Genomic DNA, 17,770 nt, shown 5'->3' on the forward strand with positions numbered 1-17,770 from the left:
GCCAGGAGTGAGCTTGGAAGCAGGTCTTCCCCACTTGATTTACCCTTCACATGAGCCTGTAGCCCCACTGACAACTGGTCCACACCCTCATGGGAGACCTTGAAGAAGAGGATTCACTTAAGCTACACTTAGATTCCTAATCCACAGAAATGGTGATGAAATAAAAGGCTTTTTTGTTTGAAGCCACTCAACTGTGGGGTAATTTATTATGCAGCACTAGAGAACTAATGCATTTGCTTTGCTTGATTGAGAAAAGAGGCTTCTTATGATAGTACTATGTTCCAAAAGTAAGTTAAAATATTAAATATAATTATATATTTATATATTAATATTATATATAACATCCTTTTAGTAACTTTTTTGCAGTATAAGTTCCCCCCCACTCTATTTATATTCAAGTTATTTTAAAATGCATTCATTACAGTAGAAAAATGATACAGTTACACTTTTTTCCTTTTCTTTGTTTATTAATTCTAATTAAACTTTACAGAGACTTAGGATTTCCATTCATTCATTGTTGCACTTTATTTTCCTGCCCACCCCTCCCCCCTAATTCGCTCTTCTTTTTGAAAAGTAAAAGAAAAATTATACCATTGTTATACAATCTCTCCCCTCAAGTCCACTCCACTGTGCAGCCTTCATTCTGGACTGCTGTCATGACAAGAATACCTAAGCATATATCCCTTTTAAGCAATTCTCTCCCTCATCTGTTTCAATGTAGTATATATTATTTATCCCCTCTTTCTCAGCCTTCCCTCAACCCTGGTGAGTCCCGTTTTACAACCATAGCACTATGCAATATTTGTCCTTTTGTGACTAAGATATTTCACCCAGCATAATATCCTCCAGGGTCACCCATTTCATGTAATATTTCATGAGTTCTTTGTTTCTCAATGCAGCATAGCAATCCATTGTGTGAATATACCATAGCTTCTCTATCCATTCGTTTGCTGATTGGAACTTAGGTTATTTCCAACTCTTTGCTATTGTGAACAAAGCCGCAATAAACATGGGTGTGCATATATCTGCTTGGGTGGTAGTTATGGGTTTTTTAGGGTATATTCCCAATAGTGGAATTGCTGGGTCAAGTGGTATTTCTATTTTCAAGTTTTTTCAGTTACAATTTTAAAAGCATACTTACTAGGTCATAATTATAGAGAGGCTGACATACTTTTTCCAGTGTGTACAAATATCTGACATTGTCTTTTGATTCATTTGCTGTATCGGTGATTCTTGCATCCAAATCACGCCAATTCTAAAAAAATTGTATAAGAATTCTATTAAACTTCCAAATGGATTAATGTGCTAACATTTATTTAAGAAATTTAAACAATCTATGTAGATCTGCTGCAAAAGAACATCTTCAAAGTACTAAAGAGCAAAGATGTCACTGTGAAATCTCAGGTGCACCTGACATAAGTCATGGTATTTTCACTCCTCTCTCATTCACATGAATATTGGACAATGGAAAAAAGGAAACCAAACTGATGCCTCTTAATTGTCATGTTGGCAAGGAATATTGACTATGTCATGGATTTCCAAAAGAATTGTCAAGGATAAAATGTAGCCAGAATGCTCCCTAGAAGCTAGTATATTCAGGCTTTATCTTGTGTACTTTAGGCATGTTAATGAGGAGAAGTTAGATCCTGGAGAAGAACATCATGCTTAGTAAAATAAGTGAAAAAAGAAGAAGATATTAAGAGAAACTGACACAATGGCTGCAACCATGAGCTCAAGCACAGAAATGATGAGGACAGCACCCAGAATCAGCAAGGGTTAATTTTGTTGAATGCAGGGTCTCCATGCAGGATAGGGCAGGTTCAGAGCTATTGTACATAGAGTTGGCGATGAGCTGCAGTCGACTCAGTGGCACACAACAACAACAAGGGTCTCTATGAGTTGGAGATACTTCATTGGCATTTAACAATCTTCACCTCTGTCACAAGGTTTGAACTGGACCTTCTCCTACTTTAGTAACCTCTCCAGGTTAACTATTATTGCCATTATTATTACTCTAGGTCTTCAAGAATTTATTAGAATAGAACACTGTTTCAAGAAAAAAAAAACTCTATAAGTAGACATGATATGAAATCAACATTTTTTTTCTGGCAAGTGTTCATTAGATGTTCCATGTTTAAAAAACTCTAATTATGAGAAAGTTCTTCCACATTTAAAAAAAAATCTTTCTCTTCGGTAAACTCATTCTTTTGCTTTACTGTTGCCTAGTGGAACATCTTGAGAACACAGAATAGTCTTCCAAATATTTGAAAACAGTTAACCACATCAACCAGTAAGTCTTTTATTTAAATTTATACACTCTTTGTGCCTTTCATTAGTGATTTTATATTACCGGCTCTCGACAGTGTCTCCATTTTGACTCCTGTACCTTTAGGCATCTACTTGTTTTTATAAAAATAACTTTAAATACGTATGCCTCAGAAATGAAAGCAAAGAAGGTGTGATAGAAGTATGCTGAGAAAAACTGAAGAATCATCCCTCTTTTTCTAAAACCTGTATTTCTCAAACACCCAGAGTCACCATGAATCAGGATCTGCTCACTGATCACTGGTCTAATTTATTTTCTATAAGGCAGCCTGAGATCAATTAAGTCAGATTCATTAAACTAAAAGTGCTATGTATTTATTAGTCAATGTGGTTTTTGATAGTAATATTTTTAATTATTCTTAATAAATGTTCTTTTTCTATATCTACCCCATGGACCACCAATAGAACAAATATGTCTTGGACAGAGTGTAGTGAGGGTACTCCTTGGAGGTAAGGATGGTGAAGCACTATGGACGTGTGGGAGAAAGACATCATGTTTGGAAAGGTGAAGGTTCAGAGTAAGAGAGGAAGACCCTCAACAAGATCAATTGACACAGTGATTGTAACAATGGGCTCAACATAGCACAGATGATGAGGAGGATACAAGATAGAGCAGGATTCAGATCCAGTGTTCATGGGATCTCTGAATCATAAGTCATTTTGACAGCACATAACAATATATACTTCCTTAAGAGAGTAGGGAAGTTTATGTTGTTGTTAGATGCCACTGAGTTAACTAGGACTCATGATGACGCTATGAATGATAGATCTGAATCATATCTTTTTTTTAAATTTTATTTTATTATTTTTGTGTGTGTACCGTCAAATCAGATCTGACTGGGACAGGAGGAGATTGTCCCTCCTTCCCCGGCAGAGCATCTGGTGGATTCCAACCGTGCGCCTCTGGGATTGTAGTTGCAGCTCCTTGCCACTAGGCCACCAGAGCTCCCCCGATCTGAATCATATCTTATCCTGCAGCATCTTATCTCTGATTTATGCAAGCCCATCTTTACAGTCCCTATGTCAATCCAGCTCATTGAAGATAGTCCTCTCTTTCTCTGACTCTCCAGCTTTCCCAATGTGATGTCTTTTTCCAAGGAATGGTCTCTCATGACATGAGACTGAGTTTCACTATCCTTGCCTTTAAGAAGCACCCTGGTTGCCCTTCATCTAAGACAGATGTGTTTATTCTCTTAGTAGTCCAAGGGATATTCAATACTCTAATACCACAACTTAAAGGTATTGATTCTAGAAGACACAAATTTGACTAACAAGTTATAAGTACATGAGTCAAAAATTATGGAAAAGTAAAAGAAAAGATTCTTTCATTGTTCCACAAACCCCCCCCAGGTCCCCTCCACCATGCAGCCCTCGCTCTAGACTCCTGTGATGACAGAAACACCCAGTTATATATCTCTTTTAAACAGTTCCCTCCCTCCCCCATGATACATCTTCAAGGATATGAACATGTATGGCCAAGCACAATCAATAAGAGAGCATCTAAATTTCAAAATCAATCTCCATAATAGTCTATGTGTTTCCTACTGCCAAAGGGGCCCTTTAGAGTAGTGAGAGAAGATCTTCACCCTGAAACCCACAGTGTCCCTTTTCAGCAGGAAGTAGCTAAGAGAATACGCCATCCCCTTTTCCTTATGACTCAGGGTGAAGTCTCTCTCAGGGAGGAGTGATAGGGAATGGCAAAGGACACACTGACAAAGGAGATTAATCAGAACTGGCTTTGACAAGCACTGTGGCATTTGGACAAGAACAAACTGGGAGGAGGGTAGAGAGAATGGTGCAGCGGTGAATGAATGGAAACCCAAAATCTCTGTAAATGTTTATGAAAATTAATAAAATATAATTATAGAAAAAAAAGGTATTGATTCTTTTTCTGTTATCTTGATTCACTGATTGACTCTCAGATATATAAGAAGCAACAAAATAATCAAGAAAGTAGGTAGGAATGGGGGGAACCTCCTTAAGAGAATAAGGAAGTATGTAGGAAAATAAAATTTCTGAAGAAATAAGTTTATTTTATTTATACTTAATAAATTTTATAAAACTTCCTGTTAAACATATTGCTATTGGATAAAGATATAGCAGTTTTAGTTTCATAAATCTGAATTAATTGATCTTAAGCTGCCATATGTGTAATACTTTGGACATGTTATCAGGAGGAGCCAGTCCTTGGAAGATGGTATCATGCTGATAAAAGCTGAGGGTCAGTGAAAGAAAGAACACTTTTAAATGAGAATGACTGGCACAGTGACTGTAACAACGGGCTTGAGCATGTCAAAGGTCACTAAGGATGGTACAAGCAGGAGCAAGGCTCCTATCGGTGGTTCATAGTGCAGTTATGATGAGTCCCAGTTGACTCAGTGGCACCTAACAATTCCTAGAACAAGCCCTGGTGAAGTGATAAGTGTTAAACTACTAATGGAAATGTCAGAAGTTCAAACCCACTGTCTCTCTGAAAAAGAAAAAAATGAGTCTGTTTGCTCCATTAAGATTTAAATCTTGCACAGGGAAAAGTAATACACAATAAGAGGTCAATTAACCATTATAATTACATTGTTATTGTTGTTGAGTACCATTGAGTGAAAACTGACCCATAGCTGACCCTCCAGTGGGTTTTTAGAGGCAGTTAACTGTACGGGAGAAGACTGCCCATCCTTCTCTTGTGGTACAGCTGGTGGATTTGAAGCACATGCCTTCAGTATTGCAGTGCAAGGTACTACCACTAGACCACCAGAACTCTCTATAATTACATTAATAAATGGTAATTAATGTTATAAAACAAAATGTCAATGAATGTTTGTTTGAAAAATCAGTATGATTTGTAATCCTCCAAATTTTTAATTACTTAAAAAAAATCTATAATCATAAAAAAGTAAAGATTGTATAAAACACAATGTACATGTATGAAACACAACGGATATGAATGATAAAATATTCATTTTAAAAAATCTAAAAAAAATAAAGTTAAAAAATATTTATAGCCTTGGCAAAATGTATGTGAATTAGTCTTTGCAAACTAGTAAAAATGTTAAAAGAAAAAAAAATATTTATAGCCTTGGAAACACAATAGAAGGCTGACATAAGTTAAAATAGTTTTTTAATAAACTGGCCATTCTTCCATACAATAGATGATAAAATCAAACACTTGTTCTGATCAGTGATGAATCCAGGTGGAATAGTGGAGGTGAAATAGATGATTGAAGGGGAGTTTTCATTTTGACACAATATATAGTATTTTATATCAGTGAGCCTGTGATCATTTATAATTTCAAAAGCAATTTAGAAAGAAGGGATGATCACTTTTCTGGCAATCACACCAAAGTAGTATTGTCAAAAGTGGTGCATGAAATATTGAGAAATAAATCTTCATTTCTATACTTCTTTTCACTCTTGAAATATTTCTAGTATATGAGAAAGCCTTACTGAAAGCTTAACACCTCCACATGTATGAGTGTGGAGTATTGTACTAAGAAACATTTCAACAAGAGGAATTTTAAATCAGAGCCTTAGTTAGCTGTTCTATGTACAACAGAGTTTTAAATAAAAGGCCTTTTACCTTTAACAATTTTGAATGTGCAACATTGAGCACGTTTATGACAGCTTTACAGCTTGGACCTTTTATCTGTTCAATAATATAATTGAACTTGGCTGACATGCGTTTCCAGTGCTCCAATTCCGTGAGTGGGCCTGAGTCATCAGCTTCTTTTCTCATCTGCTCACTCTCAATAAGTACCTGCAATCAAAAATATTTAAAGAATATAGAAACACTACATTTCTCTTTGTCAAAAATCTCATTACTTGAACCTTTCAAAAGGTAACCAAAAGTATAAGTAATATTCAACACTGAATAATGTTTATGAAAACCAAACTCTTAATAAACCAAGAAGAATTTTTTTATCATTATAAATAACATCTATCAAAAATCTATATTAAACATCATACTTAATGGCATTTTCTGTGAAACTTAAGAAAATACTTTAAAACCACAGGCAAAGCAAGTGTGTGGACCTCTTCTATATAACAGAGTAATGGAGGCTCCAGACACAGAAAGGAAAGTAAATAAAAGAGTTAAGAATTTGAAATGGAAAAACAAAATGGTGTAATAACAGGTGATTAAAAAATATTGAAAGGCAAGCATAGACATTAATAAAAGTAAACAGATTTAATGAGGCGGCCGGATCTAAATATATAAATCAGTAGCAATTCTTTACAAATCCTCTAATGATTTGAAAATATAACTTCCATCTTTTCTCCATCTTTCATATTTATTGGTTCAGTTGTATTTTTATTTTTTTATATTGAGGTAAAATCCTTAATGAATATTAGTTTTTCCCTTCTGCTACAAGAATTTCAAGTCCTCCTCACTTTTAGCAGGCAGGGTTTTGTCATCTACCTAACAATCTTCCTCAAATCCTGATGTCACATTCTTAAAAGCTAGCTTCTAAAATTATTTGCTTAGCATACAGTTTGAATAGGCCTGGACAAAGGCTACAACCCGGATGAACAACTTTCTTGGTTTTAAGCCAGGCAGTATTCAATAAGTTGGATAATAACATTAATTACTCATTCCTTAAAATGCTGTTGTCACTGTCATGTGCCATTGAGTCAACCAGGACTTTGTAAAAACTGCTCTGAACTTTTCCCTTAAAACATACAACCATACAAAATCAAAGAGCACCATTAATCAAGGGATAAAACTCAGAAAGCAAGGATTCATAATTTTGTTTCATGCACTCTAATCTGTTAGTTGTTTTTTCTGTGGTTCTGAGTTTTCTACCTTCCTTAAGATTTCTTGACACTGACTACTCCTACCTTGTGTTCTGATTCATTTATAGTCTTTTGTTTTCCTCCACGTTATTTGAGATCCATTTCTTTCACTCAAAAAGTTTTTAAGATTCATGCATAGTATTGTGTGTGCTAGTATTTTTCTTACAACTATTAAAAATATTCCACTGTATACCACAATTTATCTATTTCTTTTTGGATTTCTTCCAGTGTTTGATAATTATGAATAGGGTTCCCATGAATAATATTGCATAAGCCTTTTTAGGAGACAATTTTTTTTAATTGGGTCTATATGACTAAGAGACAAATTGCAGTATCATGTTGTTGTTATTGATTATCGTTGGGTCAAACATGAGTCACAGTGATCCTATGAACAGAAGACCTGAAGCCTTTCGATAACTATCATTTCTCAAAGTTCAGAGTTTCCAGAGGCATGTTGTTTTGTAAGTGGATGCCACTCCTGCTTCTAAACCTGTCTTCCAAACCTGCCCCACCCAACACTGTCCACCAAATGTAACCATTATGGCATAGGACACGCCAATGGCACAAGATTCAGCAGCCCAACAGCGCAGGTTACGCTGAACAATGATTCAACCATGCTACAATCCCAACGGCAATAGGAAAAAATGTAGGAGATTTCAGTTCTCCATATACTCACTCATACGTGACAATTATGCTCTTTTTCACTTTAGCCATTTTAGTGATCTCTCAATGTGGGTGAAAGAAATGGGATTGTTATTATTTATTGCAAATCTTTATAGATTCCAAGATACATGATAGATACAATAGTCTTTGTCAGATACAAATCCTGAAAATATTTTGCTCTCAGTCTGTGGTTTGTCTCTTCACTTTTTAAAACAGAATTTTTTTTTAATTATTATTTTTGGGTGTGTGTACCGTCAAATCAGATCTGACTGGTACAGGAGGAGATTGTCCCTCCTTCCCTGGCAGAGCATCCGCTGGATTCGAACTGTGTGCCTCTGGAAAACAGAATTTTTTTTAATTATTTAATTCTTTGTAAGATAATCAAGTATCTTTTTATTACATGGGCCAACCCATTCAAAGGTAACATGGGGTTTTTGTTTATTTTTTATTTGTGTGTGTGCCATCAAATGGGATTTGACTGGTACAGGAGAAGATTGCTCCTTTTCCAGCAGAGCTTCTGGTGGATTCGAACCAAGTATCTCTGAGATTGCAGTGCAATTTCTTACCACTAAACCACCAGTTGTTGTTGTTGTTGTTATGTGCCATCAAGTCGCCTGCGACTCATAGCGACCCTATGTACAACAGCCCTAAACGCTGCTCTGTCCTCTGCCCATCTTACTGTCTCCGACACATCTACCCCCATTACCCCAGTCACTGAATCAATCCACCTCATAGAGGGCCTTGCCCTCCCACAACATCCCTCCACCCTCCCAAGTATAATGTCCCTCTCCAAGGACTGATCCCTCCTTGCAACACATCCAAAGTATGTCAGACATCAGCATCCTTGCCTCCAAGGAGCAGCCTGGCTTCACTCTTTCCAGTACAAACCTGTTCATTTCCTTATCAGTCCATGGTATATTCAATACTCTTCTCCAACACCACAGCTCAAAGGCATCAATTCTCCTTCTATCATCCCTTGTTATTGTCCATCTCTGTTATGCATAACAAGTGATTGCAAAGACCATGGCCTGTGTCAGGCACACCTTAGTCTCCTGAGTGACACCATTGCTGTTCAGTACTTTGGAGAGGTCCCTAACCACAGACTTTCCCATCACAATATGCCTTTTAATTTCCTGGCTACTGATGCCAAGATTGTTGACTGTGGAGCCAAGCAAACTAAAGCTGTGAACAATCTCAGTCTCTTCACCATCCATCCTGATGTTGCCAATCGGCCCAGTGGTGAGAATCTTTGTTTTCTTGATATTGAGCCTCAATCCATATTGAAGGCTGCAGTCTTTGACCCTCTGCAGCAAGTGCTTCAGGTCCTCCTCAGTTTCAGCAAGCAGGGTTGTGTCATCTGCATAACAGATTGTTGATGGATCTTCCATCAGTCTTGATGCCACATTCTCCTCATAGAGCCCAGACTCCTGGATAATCTGTTCTGCATTTAGGTTGAAAAGGCATGGAGATAGAACACATACCTGGTGTACACCCTTCCCAATTTTGAACCATGCACTGTTTCTTTGCTCTGTTCTGACGACTGCCTCCTGGTCCAAGCATAGGTTTTGCATTAGCACAATCAAGTGTTCTGGGATTCCCATTCTTCTCAAAGTCAGCCACAGTTTGTTATGATCTACACAAACACCTTTGCATAATCAATGAAACACAGGTAGACATTCCTCTGGTATTCCCTGTTTTCAGCTAAGATCCATCTAACATTAGCTACAATATCCCTAGTACTATGACCCCTTTTAAACCCAGTCTGGACTTTTGGCAATTCTCTGCTGATATGCTGTTCCAGCCGTTTTTGGATAATCTTCAGCAGAATCTTGCTTGTGTGTGATAATGTACAATAATTTCCATACTAAGTCAGGTTACCTTTTTTTTGGAATGGAAATACATATGGATCTCTTCCAGTCATCTGGCCATGTAGTTGTCCTCCAGATTTCTTGGCACAACCTGATGACCATGTCCAGAGCAGCATCTGTTTGTTGAACAGCTTTGTTTGCTGAACTATATCAAGTGGTATTCCATCAAATCCTGGGCTTTATTTTTTGCCAGTTCTTTCAGAGAAGGCTGAACTTCCTCAATTATCAATTGTTTCTTGGTCATATGCTTTTTATTTATTCTGTATTAGTCAATTCTTTTTGGTATAGTGACTCTGTACACTCCTTTTGACTTCTTTTAATGCTTCCTGTATCATTCAGTATTCTGCCCATAACATCTTTAAGTATTGCAACTCAAGGCTTGAGTTTATTTTTTAGTTTCTTCAGCTTAAGAAATGCTGAGCAAGTCCTTTTGATATTCAGACTCCTGTTCTCTGCACATTTCATTATACTATTTTGTTTTCCCATGCTGCTCTTTGAAATCTTATATTCAGCTTCTTAAATTCTTGTTTTCTTCCCTTTGCTTTGGCTTCTCAGCACTCTGGTGCAATATCCAGAGTCTCTTCTGACATCTATTTTGGTCTTTTCTTAATTCTGTTCCACCAGGAAACACTCATTAGAATAGAGGGAGGGAACACAGCCTAGTTCAAAATCAGGAAACAAGTGCATCAAGAATGCATCCTGTCTCCATACCTTTTCAATCTCTATGCAGACTAGATCACTCAGGAAGCTGGAGTTTATCAGGAAGAATGTGGCATCAGGATTGGAGTAAGATGCATCAAGGACCTGCATTAAGCAAATGACACACCTTGCTTGCTGAAACTGAAAAAGGATTTGAAGCTTTTTCTGAAGGTCAAGGACTGCAGTCTTCAATATGGACTGAAGCTCAACATCAAGAAAACAAATATTCTCACCACTGAGTCAATTGGCAGCACCATGACAGATGGAGAAGCAATTGAGATTGTTAACAATTTCAGTTTGCTCAGTTCTCCAAACAACACCTTTGGCATGAGTCGTCAGGAAATCAGAAGACAAACTGCATTAGGGAAATCTGTTGTCAGGGACCTCTCAAAAGTGCTAAAGAGCAATGATGCCATTCTAAAGACTAAGGTACACCTACCTAATCCAGGTCATACTCTTTACAATTACTTGCTAAGCATCAGAGAGCTAGACAATGATTAAGGATGGCAGAAGAAGAATGGATGTCATTTGAGTTGTGGTACTGGAGTAGAGTATTGAATATACCATGGACTGCCAAGAGAACAAATCTATCCTGGAGAGGGTGAAACCAAGTTGCTCATTGGAGGCAAGGATTTTTGAAGTTTTGTCTCATATACTTTAGACATGTTGTCAAGAGGGGCCCGTCCCTGGAGAACATCATGTTTGGAAGGGGAGAGGGACAGCACAGGGGAGGAAGACCCTGGATGAGAAAATCTAACACAGTGACTGGATAATGGGGATAGGTGTGTAAGAGACAGTGAGATTGGCTCAGGATAGGGCATAGGATATTGTGCATTGGGTCGCTATGAGTTGCAGGTGACTTGATGGTACTTAAAAATAACAATTATCTCTTTTTATGGAAGGATAAACAAAAAAGAAAGTACTGAGATTATAGCCTATTTTATATTACTCAGTAGTGGAAGCCCAATGGAGGGCCACTGTGAAAGTAAGGGAATAAGATTTTTTGAAATTGTCATTTAACAGACATCCCCTAGTGGTGCTGTGGTTAACGTGTTCAAATGTTATCCAAAATGTTGCTGGTTTGAATTTACCAGCTGCCTCATGGTAGAAAGATGTAACAGCCTACTTCCAAAAGAATTACAGCGTTGGGAACACTGTAGAGCTTACTCTGTCCTACAATGTCAGTATAAGTTAGAACAAACTCCATCACAATGAGTTTGACAGGGACAGATCACTTAAGTAACCAAAGGCGGCAAGTCAACAACTTTACATGTCTCCTAGGAACTCCATCTTGCTATTACAGGACTGATATGAATAAGCCCAGTCTTCAAGCCATTGATCAATCAAAACATTTACTTAATGTCTAGTCTTATGTATATTTTCTCTTCATTGTATCCTTTTCCTCTCTTTTATGGGGGAATAAACAATAACATATGGTGAATAAATGCTTGATATTCCTGACTTTTCACTGTTTCATCCTCAACCCATATCCTTACAGTATCTTCCTTAAAGCAAGAAATGATCTTGAAGTTTATTTTAAACCTTCCATAAGGAGCAATGATTTAATACAAATGTCAGAGAAGATACTTCCCTTTACTTCTACATATTCAATGGCTCAAACACAATTTTTGGTATTTGCTCACCTGTTCAATCTGTTTGTACCATACCATCAGGACTTCCTCCAAATGACGAACAGTTTCTGAATTGCTAGCTGCAGCTGTCACTTCTTCAAAAGACTGTAGTTTGTTAAAATCAATATTGCTTATCGTCTTCAATTCAACTGTTCCCTCAATACTTATTCTAGCACCTAAAAAAGGGGGGGGGGGAAATAACGATATATTTCTTTAATTTCAATGTGCTAAGTGTCAATATGGAATTTCAGAGAGACAATCAATGTTTTTAAGATCTAAAAAGGAGTCCTGGGTGGTAGCACATTGCTTAATATCTAGTATTTCTCTTAAGTCTGTCCTTATTCTCTCTTTTATGAAAGGATAAACAATAAAGTATTGGGAGTAGATGCTTGGTTATAACCTATTTTACATTACCACAGACATTCATATCTTTTATAAACTAACTGAAAGGTCAGTGGTTCAAATCCACTAACTAATCTGCAGGAGAAAGATGGGCAGTCTTCCCTCATGGGAAATTATGGCCTCAGAAACCTGAGAGAAACTATGAATTGGAATTGATTTGACAATGGTAAGTTTAATTTACTGTCTCATATAATGAAATTATATATCTTAACAATACAGAATCATAAAATGTATGCTTTTCAAGTAGACAATAAAAAATATGTTTTACAGTGACTATTTCCATTTTCATTACTCAAACAGGAAGAGAATCTTCCTGCTATTATTGAAAATAAAATACATAACATATTTAACTATTGTAAAAAATCCCCAGTAATGGAGAATTCTAATGATTTTCCTCTAGGTCTCATGACTATATTGATGTGCATTTTCCTTAAAGATGGAATTTTTTTTCTCTCTAATGCTTATTGTACATAGGGTCGCTATGAGTCGCAAGTGACTCGACAGCACCATAACAACAATGCTCATTGTTGTTGTTTGCTATTGAGTCAGAAGTGACCCACAGCTGAGGCATTAAATCACACAGGAAGATACTGCTCACCCTTCTCCCACAGAGCAGCTGATGGATTCATACTGCTTACCTTTGGAATAGCAATGCAGGTTCTTACAACTAAGCCACCAGCTCCTTTCTCTAATACATAGTTGTAATAATACCTCTTCTTTTTTTGGGGGGAAGGGGTATGTTGGGGTTTTTTTAATTGACATTTTAATGAAAGATTACAGAGCGCTTGGATTTCCATTCATTCACTGTTGCACATTTTCCTCCTTGCCCACTCCTCCCCTCCCCCAGTTTGCTTTTCTCTTTGAGAAGAAAAAAAAATTCTTTTCATTGTTATACTATCCTCCCCTTAATCCACTTTACAATACAGCTCTTACTCTGGACTCTAGCCATGCAAATAATACCTAATCATATATCCCTTTTAAACCATTTTCTCTCTCATCTCTTTTAATGCAGTGGGCATTATTTATCCCCTCTTTTCTTAGTTCCCCCCAAACCCAGTGTCAGTACTGTTTTTTTATATATATTTTTTAATTTTATTATTTTTTGTGCATGTACTGTCAAATCAGATCTGATTGGTACAGGAGGAGATTGTCCCCCCTTCTTCAGCGGAGCACCTGGTGGATTTGAACCACAAACCTCTGGGATTGCAGTGCAGCTTCTTGCCACTAGGCCACCAGAGCTCCCTTGTCAGTACTGTATAATAACAGCGGCATTATGCAGTACTTGTCCTTTTGTGATTGAGATACTTCACTCAACATAATGTCCTCCAGGATCACCCATTTTGTATAATATTTCATGAGTTCCCTGTTTTACAATGCTGTGCAGTATTCTACTGTGTGAATATACCAGTTTTTCTATCCAATTGTTTGTTGATGGGCACTTGGGTTGTTTCCAACTCTTTGCTATTGTGAACAAAGCAGCAATAAACATTGGTGTGCATAATAATACATCTTCTAATAAATATGCTTAATAAATTTTTAGTAATTTGATCAGAATTAAAGTTCACACATACCATCTAAAAATGAAAGGTATCTGGTGATAGTTTCAGTGAAAATGTGCTTATCAGATTCTCCTTGCTTGGACTGATTTAAAGCACCCCAATTATTTGTCACAAGAATAGCTGGTAGAAAGACATCTGACAGCATATTTCTAATTCCAGTGATGAGTCCTTCTGTTGCATCCAGAACAGTAAACAGCACCTCCTGAAAGAGTTGTGTTAAAATGTTATTTTCCCATTAAAGAACTGGAAATTTAAAACTTTTTAATATTTTACATTACCAAAAAAACCCCAAGAAAACTAATATATTTTTAAGGGCTTCTTTAAAATTTGTTATCAATTTCAATGAAAATTTACAGAAACTTTGGATTTCCATTCATTCAGTGTTGCACTTTTCTCCCCTCGCAACCCTCCCCCCAGTACGCTACTCTCTTGGAAAAGTAAAAGAAAAATTCTTTCATTGTTTTACAATCCTTCCCCCAAGTTTCACTCCACTATGCAGCCTTCACTCTGGACTCCTGTCATGACAAAAATACCTAATCACATATCTCTCTTAAACAGTTTTCTCCCTCATCTACTCCAATGCAGTATACATTATCGAACCCATCTTTCTCAGTCTTCCTCAACCCCAAGGTCAGTTCTGTTTCACAACAGTGGCACCATGCAGTATTTGTCCTTTTGTGACTGAGATACTTAACTCAACATAATGTCCTCCAGGATCACCCTTTAAATAATATTGCATGAGTTCCTTGTTTTTCAATGCAGTGTAGTATTCTATGTGTGAATATACCACAGCTTCTCTATCCATTCGTTTGTTGATGGGCACTTAGGTTGTTTCCAACTCCTTGCTATTGTGAACAAAGCCACGATAAACAGGGCTGTGCGTATATCTGCTTGGATGTCAGTTATGGTCTCTTTGGAGTATATTCCCAGTAGTGGAACTGCTGGGTCAAATGGTATCTCTATTTGCAACTTTTTGAGAAAGGGCCCTTCTGCCTTCCAGAGTGGTTGCACCAATTTTACACTCCCACCAACAGTGAATAAGGGTTCCAGTTTTTCCACAACCTCACCAGCATTTGTTGCTTGCTGTTCTGTTAAATTTTGCTGTTCTAACTGGGGTGAGATGCTATCTCATAGTTGTTTTAATTTGCATCTCTTTAGAGCTAGGGATTTTGAACATTTCTTCATGTGCTTGTAAGCCATCTGAATGTCTTCTTCAGTGAAGTGTCTATTCATATCTTGTGCCCATTTTTCTAGTGGATTATTTACCTTCATCTTGTTGCAGGGCTCAATTATTTTATAAATTCTAGATATAAGTCCCTTATCTGATAGGTTATTACCAAATACTTTTTCCCAGTCTGTGGCTTCCCTTTTTACCCTGCTGGAGAAGTTTTTGGATGTGCATAGGGATTTGATTCTTAGAAGATCCCATTCATCCATTTTATCTTCTTCTGGTTGTAGGATTTTCGGGATACTTGGAAGACTGTTTATGTTCTGGATTAGGACTTCTGGCATTGTTCCAAGCTTTTCTTTAATGAAGATTATAGTCCTTGGTTTTAGTCCTAGGTCCATGATCCACCTTGAGTTGGTTTTTGTATATGGAGTGAGGTGTGGATATTGCTTGAGTCTTTTTCAGATATTAGAAAAGTAATACATTTTATAATTTACCAGGGAAACTTCAGTGGTTACATATATTAGAATTCTAAAGTCAACAAACATTTTCACCATTAACATTTGTTCATCTAAAAGACACTTTGCTCCAAGTTTTCAGGTCTGCATAAAACAGGAGATATAGCCTGGAACCTATATAAAATCCTCAACGGAAAAGTTGCCCTATCCATAAGAAAGAAACAGGGGGCGGGAAATTATCACACCAAGGAACCAGTAATGAAACTAGCCTTCTGTCTAGAATGTTGGGTGGACAAAAAATTAATCTGTGACAGGAAAAGCTCACCACTCATATGTTAATTTTAACTAGGATTGCTTAAATTTTATGGCTATAGTCTTCAATTACATCTTAACATTGAGAAAATAAAAACTCTCACCACTGGACAATAGGCAACGTTATGATAAAATACTGAAGTTGGCAAGAATTTCTTTTTCCTTGAATCAACCACCAATTCTCATGGGAAAAGCACTCAAGAAATCAGAAGACATGTTGCCCTGGGAAAATCTGCTCTTAAGGACCTCTCCAAAGTGCTAAATAAAGAGCAATGATGTCTGTTTAAAGAATAAGGTGCACTTTATCCAAACCATGGAATTTTCATTTCCTTCTTATGCATATGGAAATTGTCCAATAAATAAGGATAACAGAAGAAAAATCAATGATTTTCAGTTGAGGGGCTGGTAAAGAGTATGTAATATCCCATTGGCTATCAAAACAACAAACAAAAGTCTGTCTTGCAGGGAGGGTTGCTATAATTCATAGTCAACTCAATGGCACCTAGCAACAACATTTGTTAAGGACCTAGTGTGTGTCGTTTGACTCTGTGGATCATAACAAACTGTGGCTGACTCAGAAGAATGGGAATCCCAGAACATTTAATCGTGCTAATGCGAAACCTCTACTTGGACCAAATGGCAGTCGTCAGAACAGAGCAGGGTAACACTGCATGGTTCAAAATTGGGAAGGGTATACACCAGGGATGTGTCCTATCTCCATACCTTTTCAACCTGTATGCAGAGCAGATTATCTGAGAGGCTGGGCTCTATGAGGAGAAGTGTGGCGTCAGGAATGGAGGAAGATCTATTAACAATCTGCGTTACGCAGATGACATAACCCTGCTTGCTGAAACTGAGTTGGACCTTATGTACTTGCTGCAGAGGGTTAAGGACTGCAGCCTTCAGTATGGACTGAGGCTCAATGTCAAGAAGACAAAGATTCTCACCACTGGACCATCTGGTAGCATCAGAATGGATGGCGAAGAGATCGAGGTTGTTCACAGCTTCAGTTTGCTCAGCTCCATGGTCAACACTCTTGGCACCAGCAGCCAGGAAATCAAAAAACGTATTGCGATGGAAAAGTTTGCTGTTAGGGACCTCTCTAAAGTACTCAAGAGCAACAGTGTCTCTCTGGAGATTAACGTGCGCCTGATACAGGCCATGGTCTTTGCAATCACTTGTTATGCATCAGAGAGTTGGACAATGACTAGGGAGGATAGAAGGAGAATTGATGCCTTTGCGCTATGGTTCTGGAGAAGAGTATTGAATATACATACCATGGACTGCCAAGAAAACAAACAGATTCATCCTGGAGAGGGTTAAACCAGGCTGCTCCTTAGAGGCAAATATTCTGGGGCTTCGTCTGACAAAATCTGGACATGTTGTAAGGAGGGACAGGCCCTTGGTGAAGGGACATCTTGCTTGGGAGGGTGGAGGGACAGCGTAGGAGGGGAAGACCCTCTATGAGGTGGGTTGTTTCAGTGACTGGGGTAATCGGGATGGGTGTGTCAGAGGCAGTGTGACTGGCACAGGATAGAGCAGGGTTTAGGGCTGTTGTACATAGGGTCGCTATGAGTCACAAGCGACTTGACGGCACATAACAACAACAGTGTGTGTCAGGCAATATAATAACAATTTTCTAAAATTATAATTTAGTCTCACAACAATGATGTAATTCTCAATTTAAGAATGTGGAGGCTTTCTACATTCTAAAAAGGAGGAGACTCTCAGTAATGGACATGTTGCTAATCAATGATGAAGCTAAGAGACAAGTTCAGCTCTAATTCAAATTCCCAATTTTCCTCCTTCTGTCATCCAGCCTGCCCAAAAATGGATATGCAATGTCCATGATTTATGAGTCATTTCTCTCTTCTCCTTCTAAAACTATTAAAGACTTAAA

At 37.6% G+C, this 17,770-nt stretch overlaps 1 protein-coding gene across 1 annotated transcript in view; it reads right to left on the bottom strand.

The window, feature by feature from the left end:
* The window catches only part of DNAH8 (dynein, axonemal, heavy chain 8), a 555,032-nt gene that overhangs the window by 512,281 nt on the left and 24,981 nt on the right, over positions 1-17,770 (bottom strand). The window contains 4 exon segments of the mRNA XM_006882162.1: positions 1,142-1,255; positions 5,900-6,076; positions 11,984-12,147; positions 13,945-14,134. Of these exon segments, the coding sequence (XP_006882224.1) occupies positions 1,142-1,255; positions 5,900-6,076; positions 11,984-12,147; positions 13,945-14,134 (645 nt within the window).

This window comes from Elephantulus edwardii, unplaced genomic scaffold (genome assembly GCF_000299155.1).
Source record: "Elephantulus edwardii isolate Elephantulus edwardi_28Jun2011 unplaced genomic scaffold, EleEdw1.0 scaffold00017, whole genome shotgun sequence".
Classification (NCBI taxonomy): domain Eukaryota; kingdom Metazoa; phylum Chordata; class Mammalia; order Macroscelidea; family Macroscelididae; genus Elephantulus; species Elephantulus edwardii.